The sequence below is a fragment of the Grampus griseus genome (assembly GCF_964374135.1).
Source record: "Grampus griseus genome assembly, chromosome: 19".
In the NCBI taxonomy this organism is placed as follows: domain Eukaryota; kingdom Metazoa; phylum Chordata; class Mammalia; order Artiodactyla; family Delphinidae; genus Grampus; species Grampus griseus.
The window spans coordinates 58,214,224-58,237,344 of record NC_139013.1 but is presented as its reverse complement, the minus strand read 5'-3'; the positions used below and the strand labels follow the sequence as shown (position 1 = coordinate 58,237,344).

The window sequence follows — 23,121 nt, the reverse complement described above, 5'->3', positions numbered from 1 at the left end:
TCTCTCTGAAGGTTGAATTTGTACAGTGAAGCGTCCTCGTGTTTCATTCGGGGCCGCCTTCTATTCACCTGCCATGTCACTGTGCACTTTCAGGAAGAGAAAACTGTCAACCTTCTTTGGGTCATGGACTCCCTGGGGATCGGTTAAAGCTGTGGATCCTCTCACTTTTCCTGCACGGTTTCTGGAGCCTCAGGGCTCTCCAGACCCTTGTCCCTTCACCTCAGCTGTCCCTGAACTTCGTCTCAGAGGTTTGGCCCAGGAAGAGTCTCATATCATCACTCGAATTTACAGTTTCTATTTAGATGAAAGTTCCTGGTTATTGACTTTTGGGGTAGAGCCTAGTCACGTTCCACAGATGACTCTGTCACATGCAGGGTACCTTTCCCCCTTTCTCTGTCAAGATCTCTTGATAATTTTACAACTGAAGACGTATGCCACCATCAGAAGTGACAGGGCATGGTGTGAATGACTGTGCAGTGTGAAGCTGCATCAGGTTTTTAAAAAGAATTTAGTTAGTTTCTTGCAGTTCCATTTCTAGTTGTGAACCCTAAAAGAAAGTCTTAGGTATACATGTACAGAAGCGTGAAGACAAATGTTCATTGTAGCACTGTTTGTACTGCCAAAGAGCTGGAACAAAATAAATGCCAGTCAATAAGAGAATTTTTTTTTTCCTTTCAGACAATGAACACCACACTGCAGTTGTAATAAAGCAGAGCTGCATTGAACAGAAGCATAGATAAATCCCCAAAGCATAATCTGGGGGGAAACGGTTTATGAAGGTCCGCGCAACGTGTTTCTTGTAAAGATATCCCGTATCATGTTTACAGGTGTACAGTGTAGCATGTAGCACGAGTGTGAGAACATGTATGGTGATGATTAGCATCAAAATCCAAAATCTGGGCTTCCCTGCTGGCGCAGTGGTTGAGAGTCCACCTGCCGATGCAGGGGACGCGGGTTCGTGCCCCGGTCCGGGAAGATCCCACATGCCGCGGAGCGGCTGGGCCCGTGAGCCATGGCCGCTGAGCCTGCGCGTCCAGAGCCTGTGCTCCGCAGCGGGAGAGGCCACAACAGTGAGAGGCCCGCGTACCGCCAAAAAAAAAAAAAAAAAAAAAAAAATCCACAATCTTCGGAGAGGAGGAGGAGGAGGGATGATAGCAGGATTCATAGGGGCTCCAACTATGTATGTAATATTTTTATATAAAAAAATTCCAAACCAAATATGGCAAAATGAACAGGCGATGGGATACATGAATGTTTCTTACATTATTTCTCATACTTTTCTGTATGTTTCTACATTTTAATGAAACTTTTAGCCATTGTTACTTTGTTATAAAATGCCAAGGATAGAAAATATTTGCTGTGAGGACATCATAAAATGTAATAACCCATTTTAAACATATTTAGGGGCCTCCGGATTCCTGGAATGGTTTGAAAAGGAACTGCTTTTCCCCTCGACACTGTGAAAACATGACTCAAACAACGTGTGCCATGCGTGGGCTTTGGGGATTTAGAACTTGACCTCAGTTGGCTGCTGTTGACTGGCCTGCCCAGTCTGTAATGTTTTCATTACAGTTTCATTGGTGAGGTTTTTTGTTTGTGATTGTTTTTTGTGTTTAATTGGCAGATGGTAGGGTTCGAACTGAGCTGGCCACTTGTCATGCCTTTGGTTGTGTCCAGGGGAAGCCCACTGGGTCCTTTCATGATCCAGTCCAGGCTTTCACCACAGTGGTCAGATGTCACCTTCTGTTCTGATCCTTAGTGGACGGGACTTGTGACAGTGGCCCTGGAGGGAGTTTCTAGGTGGGACGTGGGTTCTACTCCGGACTCTCCAAGCATCCTGCTTGCTAGTTCTGGGCGTGTCATTCCCACCATGGGGATTTTGGTTTTCACCCTGTAAAATATCTGTCCTAGGACAAAACTCGTAGGGTTTTTCCAGATCATATAGGTAAAGTGATTAGTAGAACATGAAATGTTAAATAAGGTTTGTGGATGCAGTTTGCAATTCCCTATGTCTGATTCCGTAATCAGATGATAGAGGCAGTGTATGTGCATGGTGGAAAATCATAAAATACAAAGAAGACTGAAAGCACATTCCCGCGGGCGTCCCTGTGTTACTAGCTTCTGGAATCTTGTTTCGTGGATTAATTGTATTTTATTATCACATGGTATATTTTAGCAAAAATTAGAGCCTCCTATCTTGTAACTGGTTTTACCTTTCCTTTCAGATCTCAGAGCTGTTGTGTGGAAAAAGGCTTTTTCTCCGCGACTGCTGATATGACCTGCTCTTTACTGTGTCTGCCAGTGCCTTGGTTTAGCACAGCGTTGGCTGTCTTTTTCTTAAAGGGCCAGAGAGTAAATACTTCAGGCATCGCAACCTTAAGGGGCAGTGTTGAGGGTGTCACGTGGGTACTTGTATCGCTGTTCACAGGTGTCAGCACTGTCGGTGGCTCCGGGGTGGGCCCAGCAGGGAGGAAAGCCTGCGCTGGCAGTGCGAGGACTGTTAGGAGGGCCCCTCTGGGTCCCCTCCCAGCCATCCTCCTCTCCAGGGAGGGGCAGCAAGTGCCCACCAGCTTTTTGCCTTGGGCTCAACTGAGCCTTGTTGAGTTTACTGTGAACAAATCCCGGTTTCTGTGATGAGCATTCCCTGGCGTGGAGCCACCACGCTCAGAGTCCATTCCCCTGGGTGAGGGGAGCAGCCAGCGACCCAGGCCTGGGGCCCTTCCTCGCGGTGGAGGTGACCCCTGAAGCTGGTGTGCCGCCTTCCCTTAGGGGTCCGAGGGGCCACACCACGCAGGGTGGAGAGCGGGGTGCAGCCTCTGTTGGTCTGGAGGACACAGCAGGAGGTCGTTTATCTTGGCTTTGGGGAGCAAGTGGCCAGTCGTAGGACACTCCACGAGTTTATCTTGCGTAGGTGTTGTGTTAGTTCCTAGGGCTGCTGTAAGTCACCACGCACTGGCTGGTGTAGGCAGCAGAGGTGCGTCCTCACAGTTCTGGAGGCCAGAATTTTAGGCTGCGGTGCTGGCAGGACACTCCCTCCCCAGACCCCTGGGCAGCACCCCCGGGGTGCTGGTCTCCTCCAGCTCCTGGCGGCCCACGCCTTCGTCGGCTCGGGGCCGCGGCACTGTCTCCCTTCTGTCACGGGGACGCTTGCCGTCGGGGTGAGGGTCTGCCCCGAGTATCCAGGAAGGGCTCCTCTTGAGGTCCTTCACTTAGTTACCTTATCCCAAATAAGGTCACACGCACAAGTGCTGCGTGGCAAGATCTTCGGGAGTGGGCCTGCCGTTCAGCCCACTGCTGCTGCTTCCTTGAGGCAACCGTGCAGCTTTTCTCTTTCCTCTTTCAGATGTAATGTAGCCATGAACAAATGCACAGGTCTTAGGTGTACAGTGTAAGTGTGCCCACCCCTGGGGCTCTCAGCGCCCCTGAGAGGGCACTTCTGTGACGTGGCGGGGACCCCACTGGGGGGGGCCTGCCTCTGAGCAGCGCTGCCCTGTGGGCACGGTGCACCCGGCGCCGCTCGCTCGTGGACACGTGCTTTGCAGTTCGCGGCTGTCGTGCACAAGGCTCCCTCCCACAGGAAGTAGGGTGTCTGGGTAAATGCATTTTCAATATATTCTCTCAGTGCCCTCTTGCTAAGGAGAGGCCGCTCAGTTTCTCCAGGAGCCCTGCTGCTCCACCCAGGAGAGGATTTTTGTTGGGTTTTGCCAAAGTGAGCAGTACAGGGAGGAGGTGGGTCCAGGGCGAGTGTCAGCGTGTGTTGCGCTCCGAGTGGGCGGTGCCAGTGCCCAGGAAGGGCTGGGAGACCTGGGAGTGGTGCCCTGTGCTCCCGGGACCCTGGAGGCGGCAGGCCACGACCTCCACCTGCCCGCCGTGGGGCCCACGCCCCCCGTTGTCACAAAGGCACCCAGCAACAGCGCGTGAAATGTGGCCGACCATCACTACAAACAGGACTTGCGACTGGGGTGTGTGTTTAGAGTTACTTGTTTCTGGTGCGTGGAAACCTGTTTAGAAGAAGGTCGCAGTGAGTGTAGTTGCCCCGAGCAGTTACCGGAACGTCCCTCTGCTCAGGTTCCAAGGTGAAGCGTCGGGAACCGTGGACACGCGTGCCTCCCTGGTTTTTCATTCCCAAGTCGGATGAGACTTCGGGCACAGGCCAGGTGATGGTGACTTCTGGGGCAAAGGAGGTGGCTTCATGATGGGTTTATTTCTGGATGACTTTGTTACTAATTTAAACTTGTTTTGCTCCAAACATCCCCTTGGCAAACTTGCCATTCAAAGAGGGAAATTACCAGCTGATTACTTAAACGTAAGGGAAGTGGAGAGGATCGTTCTTTTGGTAGCCTTTTTCTGCAAAAGACTTTCTGTTTCAGGAACCAGAGAGTATGGTGGACACAGTGTCGCCAGCACAGACAGGTCTTTTCCAGGCTGCTGTGTGAGTTTAGCCGCTGTGTCCCCTGTGACAGATGACCGGGCTGGGGTGGGCTGTGTCCCCGGGAACCTCAGCAGCACACGATGGGGTGAGCGGCCTCGGCGGTGCCCGGCCCGGGCAGGTGGACGTGCAGGGCTACAGGGGACAGTGTGCCATGGGGAGCAGCGGAGGACGCGTCTGGGGACGTCGCCCACCCTGAGGCGGGTGCTGGTGGTTGTCCTGTGTCACTGTGGGGCCATGTTGTGACGCTGCTGCACTGAGCATGTCCGGCGGCAGGTGCGCCTCAGAGGCTGCGGTCTCTGGGCCCGGGCTTGTGCTGTGGGCTGAGAACAGAGGGAAGGGGAGGAGGCCTTCTCTGGCTCTGGTGGCCGGCCAGGGCGCCCTCCTGGGCTGGCTCAGAGGCTGAGCTGCAGTCCTTCCTAAGACGCTGCGAGTGCGCGCACACACCCGCGCCTGCGCATGCGGAGCCGATAACCAGCTGCCGGGCCGCCAGCCACACGGGCCACGTGCGCCCGTAAGAGCGTGTGGCCCAGCAGGCTGATGTGAACAAGCTTTTTTAAAAAGCAGTTTTGGAGGAGCAGGGCCTGGGCGCCTCACGTCCTCGGTGAGGATGTGCTGTGGGACACACTGCGGGGCGTGGGCTGCAGGACAGGACATGTGGCGCCCCGGTCTCCTGAAACGAGCCCCTGCTCAGAGTTGCCCGTGTGTGGGCACCGGGCCGAGACCGGAGGAGGAAGGAGACAGCCGGGGTCCCTCTCCTGGATGCATCTGCGCAGCAGGAGGTGTGCGAGCACCTCGACTTTGACCTTGATGCTCTGCTTGGTGTCTCCATCCATCTGTCCGGTGTCCTGATGGGAAGATGTCCCTTTATATGCAAAACGTTACACTTGTACGAAATCCTTTTGTCACCTGTCCTTTGGTTTTTCTGGCCACATAGACCATCCTGGGGGGACACAGAGGTGCTGAGGGTTGTGCAGAGTGGGAGGGCTCCCAGGGCCACGTCAGCCACGGCCCCCTCCCTTTCCTGGGGAGGCACCTTTGTAGGCAGGGTGCCCCCAGCCTCATGGAAGTTTGGGTTCCCACGGTGGGGGTGGCTGTTATTTGAGCTCTGTGTGACGGTGCCGGGAAGTGGGGAGGGGGTAGCATTTTCACACGGGGCCTGGCTCTCCAGCCTTCAGGGGTGAGTGTGCTGTGTGCTCCTGCGTGTGTGTGTGTTCAGCCAGGCTGCTTCAGGCTCTGGTGGAGGCAGTGTCCTTGGCCTGGGCCTTCACCGCCCTGAGAATGGTGGTTCTGTGTCTTCAAGCCTCCTGGCTGCATGGTCACGTGGCCAGAAACCCATTATCGAAGTAACAATTAAGGCCTTTTCGAACCAACTGGCAGGAAAAGTGTCGAGTTTCCTGTGATGTTGCCATCACTTCTTAATTTAGAAACTGATAAAAGATCTACCCACGGGTGTCATCAGGCAGAGGGGGACGTGTCCATGGTTGCATTCACAGAGATGCACGGCAGAGGCAGCGTCCAGCCACCGGCTGCTGCGTGTCTGCTCCCCACCATCTGTAGGTGCAGGCCTGGGGCAGACACGGGCGATAAACCACCGTGAGGGCAGTGGGCGGAGCCTGTGCCTGCCCGCCCCTTGTCACTGCCGCGGCTGTGGCTCTTCGAGGAAGTGACGGGACCTCGCCCTTTGGGGGCAGGGAGGTGATGGCAGGAGGAGACTGGTTCCTCAGAGAGGGGGGCACACCTTGGCTCTCAGGCAGAAGCCTATAACCGGGTGTTCCTTCAGGAGAAGCATCTGAAGTGCCCTGGAGGAACACTGGCTTCAAGGGCTCCATCCTCAGCCCCCACCTCCCCAGCCTGAGAGACTCAAGGGCCACTGATAAGAGCCCTGGGCAGGTGTCAGGTATCATCCTGAGCTCTTAACATGAGGAAGGTTTACTTCCATATTTTACAGATAGAGAAACAGATATATCCAACCACAAACCCAGGGCTCTTTTTTTTCTTCATTGAAGTATTATCGTTGATTTGCTGTGCTATATATATTTCAGGTGATTCAGTATTTTTGCAGATTACACTCCAGTTAAAGTTATTATAAGATACTGGCTCTAATTTCCTGTGCCGTCCAATATATCCTCGTAGCTTATTTATTTTATACATAGTAGTTTGTGTTTCTTAATCCCCTCTCCCTGTCTTTCCCCTCTCCCTTCCCGCTCCCAACTGGTAATCACTGGTTCGTTCTCTGTATCTGTGAGTTTGCTTCTTTTTTGTTATAGTCACTAGTTTGTTGTATTTTTTAGATTCCACATGTAAGTGATCTCATACAGTGTGTGTTTTTGTCTGTCTGACTTATTTCACTTAGCATAGTGCCCTCCAAATCCATCCATGTTGCTGCACATGGCAAAACTGCATTCTTCTTTATGGCTGAGTAATAGTCCATTGTGTGTATAAACACCACATCTTCTTTACCCATTCATCTATTGATGGACACTTAGGTTGCTTCCATGTCTTGGGTATTGTAAATAGTGCTGCTATGAACATTGGGGTGCATGTATCTTTTCAAATTAGAGTTTTCATTTTTTCCAGATATATGCCCAGGAGTGGAATTGCTGGATCATATGGTAGCTCTATTCTTGTTTGTTTTTTGTTTTTCTTTGCGGTACGCGGGCCTCTCACTGTTGTGGCCTCTCCCATTGCGGAGCACAGGCTCCAGACGCACAGGCTCAGCGGCCATGGCTCACGGGCCTAGCCGCTCCGCGGCATGTGGGGTCCTCCCGGACCGGGGCATGAACCCGTGTCCCTTGCATCGGCAGGCGGACTCTCAACCACTGCGCCACCAGGGAAGCCCTATTCTTAGTTTTTTAAGGAACCTCCATACTGTTCTCCATAGTGGCTGCACCAATTTACATTCCCACCAACCCTGTAAAGAGGGTTCCCTTTTCTCCACACCGCCAGCGTTTGTAATTTGTAGGCTTTGGTGACGGCCATTCTGACCGGTGTGAGGAGATACCTCATTGTGGTTTTGATTTGCATTTCTCTAATAATTAGAGATGTTGAGCATCTTTTCATGTGCCTGTTGGCTATCTATGTGTCTTCTTTGGAAAAATGTCTGTTCAGGTCTTTTGCTCATTTTTTGATTGGGTTGGTTTGTTTTTTTGATATTTAAGTGTGTGAGCTGTATCTACATGGTGTGTGTGTGTGTGTGTGTGTGTGTGAGTGCATGCATGCATTCACGCACACACGTATTTTTTTGCCGCGTCATGAGGCTTGTGGGATCTTAGTTTCCCGACCAGGGATTGAACCCACGCTCTCAGCAGTGAAAGCGCAGAGTCCTAACCCCTGGACTGCAAGGGAGTTCATGTTTATATATTTTGGATATTAACCTCTTTTCAGTTGTATCATTTGCAAGTTTTCTCCCACTCAGTAGGTTGTCTTTTTAATGGTTTCTTTTGTTACACAAAAGCTTTTAAGTTTAGTTAGATCCCCTTTGTTTATTTTTGCTTTTATTTCTTTTGCCTTTAGAGACAGATCCAAAAAAAATATTGCTATGATTTATGTCAAAGAAAGTTCTGTCTATGTTTTCTTCCAGGAGTTTTATGGTTTGTGGTCTTAGGCTTAGATCTTTTAATCCATATTTAGTTTATTTTTATATATGGTGTGGGGAAATGTTCTAATCTTTCATCTTTTATGTGTAGCTGTCCAGCTTTTCTAGCGCCATTTATTGAAGAGGCTGTCCTTTCTCCATTTATATTCTTGTCCCCTTTGTGGTAGATTGATTGGCCATAGGTGCATGGGTCTCTATCCTGTTCCATTGATCTAAGTGTCTATTTTTTAAAAATCAATTTATTTTTGTCTGTGTTGGGTCTTTGTTGCTGCGCACGGGCTTTCTCTAGTTGTGGCGAGCGGGGGCTACTCTTCATTGTTGTGCGTGGGCTTCTCATTGCAGTGGCTTCTGTTGTTGTGGAGCACTCACTCTAGGTGCGCAGGCTTCAGTAGTTGTGGCACGCAGGCTCAGTAGTTGTGGCTCGTGGGCTCTAGAGCACAGGCTCAGTAGTTGTGGTGCACGTGCTTAGTTGCTCTGCAGTATGTGGCATCTTCCCAGACCAGGACTCAAACTTGTGTCCCCTGCATTGGTCGGCAGATTCTTAACCACTGCCCCACCAGGGAAGTCCCTAAGTGTCTGTTTTTGTGTCAGCACCGTACTGTTTTGATTACTGGAGCCTTATAGTATGGTCTCAAGTCAGGGAGCATGATACCTCCCACTTTGTTCTTTTTTCCCTCAAGATTGCTTTGGCAATGAGGCAAGACTTGTGGTTCCATGTAATTTTTAGGATTGGGTTATTTTAGTTCTGTGGAAACTGTCATGCATATTTCGACAGGGATTGCATTGAATCTGTAGATTGCTTTGGGTAATGTGGCCATTTTAACAGTACTAATTCTTCCAGCCCAAGAGCATGGGATATCCTTCCATTTCTTTGCATCATCTTCAAATTTCCTTTATCAGTGTTCTGTAGTTTTCAGAGTATAGATCTTTCACCTACACAGTTAAGTTTATGCCTAGGTATTGGATTGGCCAAAAAGTTCGTTCGGGTTTTTCTGTAAGATGTTATGGAAAAACCTGAATGAACTTCTTGGTCAACCCAGTATTTTATTCTCTTTGATGCAATTCAAAATGGGATTTTTGTTTTCTTTCTCTTTCTGATAGTTCATTATTAGTGTATAGAAAAGCAACAGATTTGTGTCCTTCACTACTTAGGCCAGTGTTTCTGAAGTGTCCTGACAGCTTCTCATAATTTAGGAAAACAGTCTATTTCTGTCTTTGCCCTTAACACACACCCTGGAAACATGTTCACAAAATAACTCTTCATGAGATGGTGTGTGTGATGCCTCCTGATATTTTCTGTTCTGTGTTATTTCACTTTCTAACAAGTGGCTATTGAACATGCTAAAACAATTGTGGGACTGAGTGTGGTTTTGGAAACCCCCAGTAGGTGAGCTGTGTCTGCAGGGCACGTTCCCAGAGTTGCTCTCACTCTCATGTTTCTCCTTTGATGAAATGTCTCTGCACGTCTTTTGTCCATTTTCTAATTGGATGTTTGTTGTTTACAGTTGTTTTGATTGTTGTTTATTTTTTATTCATACGAGTCCTTTGACTTGTGATTTGCAGTTTGCCTTTTCATCCTGTGAACTAGGTCTTTCATTGAGCAGAAGGTTTTAATTTTGCTGAGATACAGTTGACCAGTTTTTCCCTTTGTGAATGGACGGTACTTCTGGTGTCATGTCTTAAGAACTGTTTGCCTAGCTTGAGGTCTTAAAGATTTTCTTCTTCTTTTTTCTTTTCCTACAATTTGTACAGGTTTTCATACTTTTTTTAAATTTAGATTTGTACCTGAGCATTTCAGTTTTATTTGGCGCACTTGTAAATGGTATTGTGTTTTAATTCTATTTCCACGTGTTCTTGCTATTCGTAGACATGTGGTGGGTTTTCGTGTGTCAATCTGGTATTCTGCAACCTTGTTGAGCTCACTGTTTCCAGGAGTTTGGTAGATTCCTTGCAGTTTTTTAGATAGACAGTCACATCATTATCACATAGCAAGTTTTATTTCTTCCCTTCCAGTCTGTTTGCCTTTTATTTCCTTTCTTCCTCATTCACTGGATAGTGCTTCCAGTAAGATGTCCAGAAGCAGTGGTGGGAGGGCAGCCGTGTCCCGTGTCTCACTGTTCGGGGTGATGCTGGCCGACGATGCTGTCCACCCTCCTGCTCACTCTGAGGGGTTCCCTGGACCCCTCTTGTGCCGAGAGTCTTCATCATGAGGCTTGATGTGTGTTAAACACTTTTTCTGCACCGGTTGTTAGGACTGTGTGATTCTTCTTCTTTGGCCTGTTAATGTGGTGGATTGCGTGCATCGGTTTTCAGACACAGAGCCAGGTTTGCATGTTTCTGACACAAGCATAGCTGCACCGGCCTCTCTAGTCGCTTTCTCCATGTGGTGACCCTGTGGGGCCCCCGCTGGTCCCAGTGCTGGGTCTTCCCCCCTTTTGTCCTGCAGCCGCCTGGTGGGTGGGTGTAGTGCCCGCCCAGGGCCACTTTTCCTATCCTGTCCCTCCGCAGGGCTGTCCTCCTCTGGGTTCTCAGTCTGCTCTTTCTCTGGCTTGTGCTTTTGTCTCCGTGGAGCAGCCATGGAGGCGTGTGGACTCGTCCCGTGCTGTGCTCTTGGTCACCACGTCGTGGGGCTCTCAGGGTGCCGGCCTGTCCCTGTCTTCTCCTCTCATTTATTCTGCAGCTTGGTCCCTTCTCTGTAAGACATCTTTTTCCTCCTGTTTTAACCATCCCCTCCTCCAACCTTCCTAGTTCACCGTTAATTGATCAGGTTTTCATTTCCATTCTGGCCGCGCAGTTCCAGTGGCTTGTGTGCTCTGTGCAAGGGAGGGTGGGTCTCGCCACAGGCTGGCAGCCTTGAGCTGCTGCCCCATAGTGTCCAGGGAGCTGCATTTCTGCACAGGGCATGGGGCCCCGTGAAGGGAGACTGTCCTGGGACAGGGTCTGGTAATTAGCCCTCCACTTTCTAAGCGCCTGCCAGGGTGTAGCAGGTACATACCCCGTGGTGTTTTTTTTTTTTTTTTCCGGTACGCGGGCCTCTCACTGTTGTGGCCTCTCCTGCTGCGGTGCACAGGCTCCGGACGCGCAGGCTCAGCGGCCATGGCTCACGTGCCCAGCCGCTCCGCGGCATGCGGGATCTTCCCGGACCGGGGCACGAACCTGCGTCCCCTGCATCGGCAGGCGGACTCCCAACCACTGCGCCACCAGGGAAGCCCTACCCAGTGTTTTAAACTTTACTATTGTGAAATGTAACATAATATCCAAAAGTCTGCAAAATAAAAATGTACAATTTCATTCTCACAAAGAACACACGCATGTGACTTTTGTGTAGAAAACTCCAGGTCACACTCCCAGGCATGACTGCCCATCCCACCCTCCTTCAGACTTTTACTTACAATAGTCACCGCTTGATGTTTTTAATAGTCTTGTCAGCTGAGCAGTGCATCCCTCAGCACTGTTTTCAGAAACTTAGGGAAACATACAGTGTAACTTTTTTTTGCCTTGACTTGTGAGATGGTTGGGTTGTTGCAGGCTCCCACAGGGGCTGCTGGCGTGTGCGGTACAGGCCTGCGTCCTGCGCTGGCGTGGCCTCTGGGTGTCGCCCCAGGCGCTGTGGGCTGTTGGGCGCGCGTGCGCGGTGGGTCCGTGGCTCCGCTCGCGCTCCCATCAGGATGCGTCGTTTCCTCTGTTCTGCATCTTCGCTGATGTTCTATAGCTTATTTTGGTTTTCGTTTGCATTGTCCTGTTGGTTAAAGAAGCTGATCAGTTTTTCATCTGGATTTCCTCTTTTGTGAAAGGCCTGAGTCTCACTTCCATCTTTTGTAGTGGACGTTTTCTCTTTTCCTTATTGATTTGTGGGAGCTCTTTATAGATGCTGGATAAGAGATTTTTGTCAGTTATGTGTGTAGAAAATTCTTCTCTTTTGTGGGAAGGTGACCTTTAATGAACAAAACTTGTTGTTTTTAAAGTGTTAGAATCTGGGCTTCCCTGGTGGCGCAGTGGTTAAGAATCCGCCTGCCAACGCAGGGGACACGGGTTCGAGCCCTGGTCCGGGAAGATCCCACATGCCACAGAGCAGTGAAGCCCGTGAGCTACAGCTACTGAGCCTGTGCTCTAGAGCCCACGAGCCACAACTGCTGAGCCCACGTGCCACAACTACTGAAGCCCGCATGCCTAGAACCCGTGCTCTGCAACACAGGTTCTAGGCATGAGAAGCCCGCGCACCACAACGAAGAGTAGCCCCCGCTCGCCGCCACTAGAGAAAGCGCGCGCGCAGCAACGAAGACTCAACGCGGCCAAAAATAAATAAATAAAATTTAAAAATAAAGTGTCAGAATTTTCAGACTTTGCCGTTATGGTTAGTGTTTCCGGTTTTGCGGGCTCTTTCTTTACCTTGAGGTTGTGAAGGTGTTCTCTACCCTGTTGTCCAGCAGCCTGTTCTCCTCTGGTCTGCAGTGTCTGGACTTGGGTTCTGTGTGGGGGTGAGTGGGAATCACCTTCATGTCTCTGCATGGACTCTGCCGGGGGGCTCAGGTCGGGGGCTCCTTGGTCGGAACGTGGGTCACCGTGCACGTGCGCTTGGCCTGCTGGTTGGCCCTTGTCAGCATCAGGCGGTGTCAGTACTGTTCTTCAGCTTTTTAACTTTGACTTTAATTTTTTAAATTAATATTTATTTATGCAATTTGAAGTCCTTCCCTTTTCATTTTAAGTTTATTAGCATGAGTTCTTTTTTTCTTTCTGCTTTTTTGGAAGGAAGATTTATTTATTTATTTGTTTGTTTTTGGCTGCGTTGGGTCTTTGTTGCAGTGCGCGGGCTTCTCATTGGGGTGGCTTCTTGTTGCGGATCACAGGCTCTAGGTTCGTGGACTTCAGTAGTTTGTGGGCAGTAGAGCATAGGCTCAGTAGTTGTGGCACATGGGCTCAGTGGTTGTGGCTCCCGGGCTCAGTGGTTGTGGCTCACGGGCTCTAGCGCACAGGCTCAGTAGTTGTGGCACATGGGCTTAGTTGCTCTGCGGCATGTGGGATCTTCCCGGACCAGGGCTCGAACCCGTGTCCCCTGCGTTGGCAGGCGGATTCTTAACCACTGCACCACCAGGGAATTTCCAAGTTCTTTCTTTTTTAAAGACCTTTTCCTTTTTTTTCTTATGCCAATTTGGGCTTCTGTACAGGAGTCATTTTATGGTTCCCAGCCCCTGCTCCTGGTTTGCACTCATTGTTTCCTGACAGCAAGTACTTCCATCTGGGTTCCCTCTGCCCAGGAGCCTCTCTGTACTGGTGCTCAGCTGCTGGGCCCTGAGTCCCTTACACACCTGGGGGTTTGCAGTGAGGACCCCACAGTAAACTTTACTGAACTTTTACTGAAAAGTAACTATTTTATAAAAGAAAACAGAAGTTTAGTGAGAAGAGTGGCATTGTTTCATATAGCTGCAGCTCTTTCTAATACCTGGCACCTTTACTCCATCTGTTGCATTCTGCGGTTTTGCTTAAAGTGTGTGAAAACGATCCAGCCTCTCACAGACATGTATAGGGAACAGGGAGTCGCCTGGGAGCCTCCACGTGAGGGTGGGTTCTCCTCCGACTGGACTCGGGGGATCTGAAGACCCTGGGGGCTCCCTTGTGAAGCATTGGTCCCCTGAGGTGTGTGGGTCTCCCAAATGTGGACGGTCCATGATCACCACCAACCTCATTTGACCCGTCTTCAGGCTGGGTGCTAGGAAGCTAATGGAAGGGATACAAGTTTCCCAGAATTCATGTGAAAGCTCAAATTTTATTGCTGGCCACAACTACTGTTAGTTTTCCTTGAAGCGATGGCCTCATTTTGTTCATTTTTGAGAAAACACGTACCAGTCCTTAATAATCATAGCTTGTCTGAGAGAGTCTTTCAAGTAGCCGTTGTGCCCCATGAAAACGCAGCCGGCGTGGCCACAGCCCCGCCGCAGGGGCTTTTCCAGAGCCCAGTGCAGTCCCGCCAGCCCCACCGTCCATCTGCTCAGTGTCAGGAGGGCAGGGAGTAGGGTTTGCAGAGCGACAGAGTGGACGACGTTTGCTGCTTTATCGAGGCAGCGCTAGGGACGCCGGCTGGCTCACCGCGGCCACGTGCCAGCGGGTGCATGGCCACGCCGGCCGGAGAGGGCTTGGGGCGTCTTGGCGCCCTCAGGTGACACCGATAGGCCACAGTGTCCCTTGTGGAGCCCACGATAGTGCTCTGGGTGTGGTCTCTGTCCAGGGAGACCTTACTTATGGACACAGAAATTCTAATTCCATGCAGTTTTCCTGGTTTACAAAATATTAGTCTTGATTTTCTTTGTCCCCCAAGGATTTAAATTCAGACCATTCTTGGAGCTCAGCTCTGACCCCACAGGAGAGGCCGGGCTGTGCCGCCTGCGGCTGCCCTTGCCCAACACCCCCCCCCCCCCCCCCCCCCCCGCCAAGGCCCGCAGGAGGGGGAGGGCCGGAGGACTTTGCTGCAGGCTCGCAAGTGCCTTTCTTTTGCCGTTACCCTGGTCGCCAGTGTGGCTACATTTGGTGTTTGAGTCTGGAAATCGTTTTTCGGGACCGTTGCTGCGCTGTGTCCGCGTCCCCTGCACAGAGGCCCCCGTGCGGGAGAGGCGGGGCTCAGTGGGCTCCTGCCCTTTGGCTGGGGTCCTGTCCTGGGCCGTTGTCTCTGGTTCCTCCTCGGGCAGCGTCTTTGCCTTGCTGTGACAGCGGGCTTTCTGGATTGCTTCTCTAGGACTTAGCGTATCCTCTCGTTTTAAAATTTGTGAGTCTTTTCTTCTGTCTCTGAATTTTTCTAGACTCTCCTGAAGCCCAGGTTGCTGCTGACCCGGTCTCTCTCTAGCCCCTGCTCACCCTGCTCCTGTGTGTGTTGTCCCTCCGGGCCCTGCTCTGAGCCTCCCTCTCAACTGCCTTCTCTGCCCCTGTGGTTGCAGCTTGCGGGGATGAGGCCGCTGGGGTGGGGGTGGCTGGCACAGGTCGGCAGGCGGTGGGCCCTCGTCCCGCCCCATTGCGCCTTCCCTCCTGGAGCTGCGGGGCCGGGCTCTCCCTGTCCGTGGATTTGGGGCCCACGGTGCTGTGGCCTTTTCCACTCAGGTTCCAGCTTTGATCCCCACGAGGCCAGTAAAGTTGCCTTCAGGTTCCCCCTCGTGTCTTGCTTTTAGCTTGTCACTCGCAAAGGCAGGAGTTTGCTGAACGGCGGGTGTGGCAGGGGTGCAGCCACCCACCTTCCTCAGGGTTAGTTTGGAGGGAGCCTCTCCTCCGAGAGTTGCGCCTCTTGCCCACGGAGAGGGACTCGCAGGGCCGAGTTGTGTCGGGAAGGAGGAGGGTGCCGTGGTCGGGGCAGTCGCTTGCTGCGGTGCCCGCGGGGCTAGGTCTGCCCATGGTGCTCAGAGCGCCTTTGGGGAGGGACACGCCTCGTTGTGACACGAGGTCTCTTGACAAGGATGTCTGTCCCGCCAGCCCCTGTGAATGGACGTCTCCCTGGGCCCAGGACAGGCAGGCGGGAAGGAGAGGCTGCCCAGCGGAGGGGTGCAGGGTGGTGTGGAGCCCGAGGGACTGGGCAGCCTCAGGGAGGGTCCTGCTGGGCACGTAGGGGAGAGGACAGAAGTGTGCCTGTGAGACCGGGACACAGCTGGGGCGGACCTGGACCCATCGAGCCCTGTCGCTCCTCAGGAATGAGTGGAGACCTGGCACTCGGGGCCAGCTGCCAACACAGACATCCTGGTGAGGCGCGGGCCTCCTCCGTCAGCTAGTGGATTGCGCCCAAAATGACGGCAGTGGCGAGTGTCTCCTGGTGGCAGGGACGTGCCAGAGCCCGGGTCGGAGACATGCACGCGGGTGTAGTGTTGAAATTTCACGTCGACGACAGCAGCGGAGCAGGAGGCGCTAGAGGAGCTGCAGGGTCTGCCGGTGTTTCCAGAAGCTGGGGGTGCGCCTTGGGGGGCCGCCGTGGGCACCGAGGCCCTGGAGGAGCGGGCCCCCCTCTTGCCCCCAGCCTCTGGGCAGCTCGTGCAGGGCTTCCCAGGAAAGGCCAGAGCTGCCGTGGGGCACTTGGTGACATCAGCTTTTGCGGCCTGGGCTGGCCGTCCACGCGCCCTCCTGGTTTGGATGCGGCAAGGTCGGGGTCCGGGACTCGTGGGTCCGCCCGGCGTGCGCTGCCTGGCTCCACACACTCGGGGATTCGCGTCTGGGGGTGCGAGCGTCGCGCGTCCACGGCTCCGTGGCCTGAGTTTCCATCTTGGGAGCAGGCAGTCAGGAGGTTTTCAAAACATTAACTTCGGATAATCTTTAAATTTCTGTGGAAACATTGCTGATGAGTTCCCAGGTAGCCCTGAGATTCAGCAGCTGTCCTGAGTCAGGCTCTGACATGCCATTCCTCAGGCTGAGACAGCCCAGTTTGGTCGTGGAAAACTGGAAGAGAGCTTGGCGTTCACAGTTTCAAGCGCAGATAGGAACCATCATTTACGGCCGCAGCCACGGGGAACGTGTGGAGGCAGAGCCCGGCCCACCTGCGTGGTGTGCTGCGGAGGCGGTGTCAGGAGGTGGTGTGGTCCCTCCACTGACTACAGTTAGATGTGTGTTGGCCAGTGAATAAGCAAGGGGACACTCGGGGAACCTTTGATCTGTTAATGTGGAAAAGGAGACAGGTTCTCCAGAGGCTGGTGAAGAGCAGGTCGGAGCTGCCACTCCAGAACGCTTCTGAACAGCGTGTTTCCAAAACCATACAGGGTAGAGGCTGTTTAATTCCAGGTGAGCTATTTACAAAACCCCTCGTCCAACATGGCAAGGCGCCAGAGGTGTGATTCGGTTTGTGTGAACTGTTCTCTGACCCTGTGAGGAGGATGTCTGCGAGGAAGGCTTTCAGGAGGACGGAGCAGACGCGCTTTTCCCTGTTCCCTCTGCTGAGCGCAGCACGCACCCTGGATGTGATTCGTGGAGCAAGCACAGGAGGACCGGGGGGGTGGGGGGAGAGCTGTCCACATCGGGCAGGGGCGGGTCGGGTCAGTGTGGCCACAGGCAGAGACGACTCCACGCACAGGTGCAGAGCGCCTGGCTGTGCCGGCACGGCCGCCAGGGAAGCACCGGGCTTGTTGGGAGCAGCAGACAGGATTGAGAGGCGAGTCGGCCAGCATCTCCCCTGGGGTCTCCATGGGGAAGGCGGTGGGTGGAGTGGACAGTTCCGCGGGCTGTGGGGTGGTCTCTGGTTACGTGGTACCTGGGATGCGTTATGTTCGGGGGAGTCGGCGGCTTGTGTGTGAGAGGTAGGTGGGGTGGTGGGTGGTTTTGTGGGGGGTTCTTGGCCATTGCCAAGAAAGGGCTGGCCCTGGTGGGAGGGCGGTCTGTCCCCAGAAAGCAAACTGAAGATGCCAAAACATAAAATACAGAAAACACGATAACCACAGCATGTGTCCTGGGAAATGCAGGGGCGCAGGCCTCAGGCCCACGTGCAGGAGTGGGCGCCACAGCTACCTGACATCCTCCGGGCGTTCCCCAGCGGCGTCACTTGCCTACCTTCTGGACATTTGACTTGCGGGAGTTGGGGAGTTCGGGGTGCTGGGTGCTTTCTGAGTGGCAGAGTAGCCCTCATCCTGACCTTCTGTTGGGGGTGGGGGCAGGGGGCCGAGAGGGTGGTGGGCGTGATCCCCTGGACCTCGAGGTATGACCCTGCCCGTGGGCAGAGGGTGCTGCCACCAAGCGTGTGTGGCGCCTGACGCCCGGAGCAGGGCCCCGCGTGCACCCCGGGGTTCTGCTGTTCTCCCTCGTGGAGGGGGACGTGCCGCTGCCGGGGCTGCCAGCCGGGCCGGTGCCTCAGGAGCGGCCCCTCAGAAGGCTGCTGCGTCCATGCATCGTGCATCACTGACTGGAGGCGGCACCTGGGTTTCATGTGGGGTCACTGGATCTTAACCCCTGTCCTCTGTTTTTAAGCAGACGGTTGACGATGAAGCGATGGCGGCGTGAATGAAGGCCTGGTGAGGAGGAAACGATGCCCAAGGGTGGGTGTTCTAGAACCCCACAGCAGGAGGAGCGTTCCCTGAGCAGCGACATGGTGGAGAAGCAGCCCGGGAAAAAGGTGAGCTCGTCCTCCCCCCCCCACTCCGCGTGGGCCTCTTCCGGGCCCGGGGGAGGGCTGGGGGTGTCACTGTCGCTTGTCCCTCTGCAGTGGGCGACGTCTGTGCCGCGAGACCCTCTTCGGGCGGCAGTGGAGGAACTGCTGTGCTGGGTGGCTGTGGAGGACACGTCTGGCTTTTTTTAAGGATGTTTGTTATTTGGGGGCCAAAGTGGAGCTTTAACCACTAGGTCCGTGGACGGAAATTGCTGTCTGAGAGAACCCCAGTTCGGCCCCCCCGTCTGTCCCTCAGGACCATGGGTTCCTGCCATATGGTTGCTGGCAGACCAAATCTGACGGTAGCCGTGCGAGTGGTCCTGACTTGAAACGCTGCTGGGTAATTGTACTCCCCGTTTGCTTGTTGCCAGTGTGAATAGGAAAATGGGTTGTAAATCTGCCTCGTTGTGTCCTGTTAATGTGCTGGCGCCCTGGGCTCGGGGTGTGTGCTGTGTGCTCCACAAGCTGTGACACCCAGTGTTCCCTCCAGACTGTTCTTAGCGGGACCCCCACGCTGGTCTGTAGGAGTTACAGACTCACAGGCTTCCTGAGGGAGGGCCCACCTGCAAAGGTGGCCTCGCCCGTGCTCTGCGTGGGGTGCTGTGGCCTGTGCCCGGCCCCCCTTGATCCAGGAGGAGGACGTTCAGAGAAGCCCTCCGTGTGGAAGCTGGATGTGTGGCTCGTTGCTGCTTTGCCCCGTGGTTTTACGAGCAGGTCTGGGAAGAGGCCTCGGGCTCCATGCTCCTCCCAGCGCTGGGAAACTCTGGGAGCGCTGGTTCCCGGAATCCCAGAGGAATCCACCGAGGAGAGAGTAGGAGGCCGCGTCCAGATGCTGAATTCCCAGGAAGGGTGGCAGGGGTCCATGGATCCAAAGCCCCTGGGAGCCCCCGCTCCTCTCGGGGCTCCAGACAGGCCTTCTGGTGGCAGTGAAGGGGTCGGGGTATTGCCGTCCCAGGTGGACTCCTGCGGTCCCAGTGACGCTGGGGATTGCAGAGAGGGAGATAGAGAAAAAGGGCCGAGGAACAAGCTGTGCCTGGCCGAGGAGCCAGCCCCGCGCCCTGCCCCGCTCTCTGCGGGACGCCGGCTGAAGCACACGCCACCCGCTGCGACCCCCTCCCCTCCACAGGATGCTCCCCGGGCATGGCTGTGTGACACCACAGGTGTCCACGCAGGTTTCGCAGGGGAGGGACAGGTCAGGCCTTGAGAGAGAGGAGCACCCTGACTGGAGCAGGGAGGGCAGCTGCGTTCCCCCAGACGACAGGGCCGTCTGTAGAGGAGGCCCAGGAGGTGTGCGCAGAAGCGGCGGGGTGCAAGGCCTGCGGAGCGAGGCTGTGGCCGGAGCAGCGTGCAGAGTGCCTTTTCTGAGCGCTGTTAGCCAGCGGTCGGGTGTGTAAGTTTAAAAACACGTGTGGGGCTTCCCTGGTGGCGCAGTGGTTGAGAGTCCGCCTGCCGATGCAGGGGACATGGGTTCGTGCCCTGGTCCGGGAGGATCCCACATGCTGCGGAGCGGCTGGGCCCGTGAGCCGTGGCCGCTGGGCCTGCGCATCCGGAGCCTGTGCTCCGCAACGGGAGAGGCCACAACAGTGAGAGGCCCGCGTACCGCAAAAAAAAAAAAGGCTACAGACTGTTTAGGGATTAATTTGATGAAAGATGTGCACCCTGAAACCTGCAGAACTTTGCTGTGGGAAACTCAGGCAGTGCTGAGCCGCTGGAGAGGACCAGGGCCTACGGGCCGAGGGTGTCTCCATAGTGTTCAGATACCAGCGCCCCCCAAGCCAGTCTCATAGAGCCGTCGCGATGCAGGTCCAAGCCCCTGAGGGCTCTTGGGGAGAAACCGATAAGCTGCTTCCAAAGTGTGTTTGGAAATTCAAAGGACCTGGCGCAGCAACAGCCACCTTGAAAAGGCAGGAGGGAGTCGGAGGCCCTCGGCCTTGGCCGTGAAGCTGCGGGGCAGTGGAGACAGGCGCACACCTGTCCTGGGGAGCAGGGTCCCCACAGGCACCCACGTGTGTGCTCAGCTGCTTGTCTACAAGATGCTGAGGCTGCTTCGTTGCGAAAGGATCATCTTTTCAGCAGACGAAGGTGGGACAGTCAGATCAACCTATTTGTGCTGTTTTTGGTGGCTGATAGAGTCCTCATTCCTACTGGCTTCTGTCGTTGTTGGTCATTCACAGATAAGACTCAGTTAGTCATAGTCGAGGGGGTTCCAGGGCAGGTGTGTGGGGTGCGGGTTAAGAGCCAGCCCTCCTGTCTCTGTACGTGGTGTGTGGGAGCTGGCTGAGCGTCCGTAGGGGACGCTGGTTGCTGGGCCACAGCAGTTTTCAGGGTGTGCCACGGTCTGACATGGAGGTTGAACTGATAGAGGTTGAACCCGATAGAGGTTGAACTTGACGTCTAGACATCCTGTTAGCATTGAGGAAGTAAACACACTGTGGAGTGTGTACGGTTGGTCCCTGTGACGGTGCCTGGGTACTAGTGAGGGAGGCTCAGCGAGGTCTGCCCTGCTCTGCTCTGGCTGAGGGTTAAAAGCTTTCTGTGAGCACTTTTAGTGAAGTAGAAATGCACATTTCCTTTCTAGAACCTGGGATCACGATGATCCAGACCAGGCTCTCGGGACACCCCCCTCCCCCGCGAGCAGTCCCCACGGTAACACCCCACCCCCACCCACAGGGGATGCGGACTCATGGTGGGGATCTCTGCTTCCTTTCGATGGACAGGCCCTTGCTGTTGGAAGGAGGCTCTTCCTCTGTGGCTGTGTGGTGTCCATCGGATGGACGTTCAAGCAGCTTCTCTGCCGATTCCTGTGCTGATACACATCTGGGTTCTTTCCAGTCCAGGTGTGACATGAACATACATACATTGGGGTTTTTCTATGGAGGCAGCAGATAGGGTTTAACGGTTCGTCAAAGTGACTGCACAGTTCTGCACCCCCAAAGCCTAGGTCAGGCGGACCCATCCGTGCTAACACTTGGGGATGTCAGTTTAATTTGCCTTTTTCTGTCGTCTACTGGTCTCCTGTACCGTCCTCTGCAAGCTGTCCGTCTGTGATCCATCTGGACTCATTTTGTGTTTCGTGCTGTAAGGGAGGGTCAAGGTTTATTTTCTTCCCTGTGGATGTCCACATGGTCATTGTCACTGGGAAGACTGTCCTTTCCTGCTGGGTTGTAGCGGAGCCCTTGTCACCAGTCAGGTGGGGCTCAGCTTCTGCTCTTTGCTCTGAACCTTTGGCCCTTGGGTCCAGGACTACCTGTTGTGACTATAATTGTACAGTCTTGATACCTGGCAGTTTAATTTGCCCATCTTCGTTGTTCTTCAGAATTGTCCTTGCTACTTGTGACCCTCTGCGTTTCCATGTACATTTTGGAAAAAGCTGGTTGATCTCCACGCAAAGCCTGCTGGGTTTTGATTGGATTGCTTTGAATGTAGAGACGAGTTGGGGGAGATATGCTGTGCTAACAGTATTGAACAGTGTCCCGTAAGTGGGCCTGCATTTTTATCAGTCTAATTTCTGTTCTCTCAGTAATGTTTGTAATTGTCTATGTAGAGGGCTTGAACACCTTCTGTTAGATTCATTCCTGTGTATTTAATGTCTTTGGATATGAATATGTAATATTTCAGCATGATTTCCTAATGGTTTATAGTATATAGAAACCAGTCACTTTCCGTGTGATTGAGCTTCTCATTCACTTACTAATTTGAAGAGTTTAATCGTAAATTCCTCTGGATTTTCTCCTGTGTAAAAACACAGCGTCGTAAGATAAATTACTCCTTGTTATCCCTCAGGAAGAAGAGGGGGGCGGGGCTGGCCTGGTCTGACCGTGGAGGAGACCGCCCCCCTGAGGCGTGTTGTCACGGTGGGGCGCAGCCCGCCGGCATCTTCCCGCAGCTGTGGAATGTTCCGTCTACGGCTGCACTGGAGTGGATGCACCCATTTGCCTTTTGATGGGCGGTTGCTCTTTCTTTTACTGTTATGAACAAAACTGTGAGTTCGTGTGGCATGTCACTCACTCCCCGGACTTTGTTAGAAACTCTGAGTGGCCCCAAGCAGCGTCCGAGGCCCACTGCTCTGCCGGTCCAGTCAGCGATTCTTGTGAGAGTACTGGTGTTGCCTCCTGGTTTTAATTTGCATTTTCCCAACGCCGAACACCTTTCCAAACGTTAACTGGCTGTATGGATATTTTTTTCTGACAAGTGCGTGTTCAGATCTTTTGCTCATTAAGAAATAGGTTTAGTTTTTCAGTAGATGTGGTGAGTATAGGCATTCCTGCCTTGAACCCCCTCTCGGGGGTGGCACCCAATCTTCTGCACCAAACCTGTGTCAGGTGGGGGACGTCCCTCCCCACAGTGTGCTGGGAGTTGGTCTCAGGACCTCAGGGCTTTTCTGCAGCTGTGGAGATGATCATAATTTTCCATCCTTTTTTTTTAAAAAAAAGCATTTTTAAAATACTTATTCATTTGGCCGCGCTGACTCTTAGTTGCAGCATGCGGGATCTTTAGTTGCAGCATGCGAACTCTTAGTTGCGGCATGTGGGATCTAGTTCCCTGACCAAGGATCGAAGCTGGGCCCACTGCATTGGGAGTGTGGAGTCTTAGCCACTGGACCACCAGGAAAGTCCCCGTCCTTTATTTTCTTAGTGTGGTGAATTACATTGATTTTTTAATTTCTTGCATTTCTGAATGCGTTGTTAGTGTGATTTGTGTTATCTTTTTTTGTGTCTGTCGATCAGATTAACGAACTGGACCAGGAGTTTTTTTGGTGGCAGGTTGCTTATTACAGTTTGGGGCTTTCACTGGTGGGTGCTGTTCTCCTGGCAGGGGCGGCGGGGGGCGGGGCGGAGGTGCGTGCAGGTGGTGACAAGCGGGCCTGTGTCCTGGTGCCTCTGGCACTGGCTCGGCCGAGGCTCGGGCTCTGCCTGCTGGTCCCTCTTCGCGCTCCGGGTGCCCTCGGAGCTGGCGGTGTGTTGTGGCGGGGTCTCCCTGGTCACCCAAGGGTGTCTC

The 23,121-nt window shown here is 53.4% G+C and overlaps 1 protein-coding gene across 4 annotated transcripts in view; it reads left to right on the top strand.

Moving 5' to 3' along the window:
* ANKRD11 (ankyrin repeat domain containing 11) overlaps positions 1 to 23,121 on the top strand; it is a 171,114-nt gene that overhangs the window by 121,784 nt on the left and 26,209 nt on the right. For 2 of the 4 annotated variants that reach the window (XM_082677109.1, XM_082677112.1), the window contains exon 3: positions 17,949 to 18,090. In XM_082677109.1, the coding sequence (XP_082533235.1) occupies positions 18,004 to 18,090 (87 nt within the window). In that variant the 5' untranslated portion in view covers positions 17,949 to 18,003. Of the gene's footprint in view, positions 1 to 17,945; positions 18,091 to 22,004; positions 22,106 to 23,121 lie in introns of those variants that run through there. The other 2 variants (XM_082677110.1, XM_082677111.1) reach the window with 2 other exon arrangements.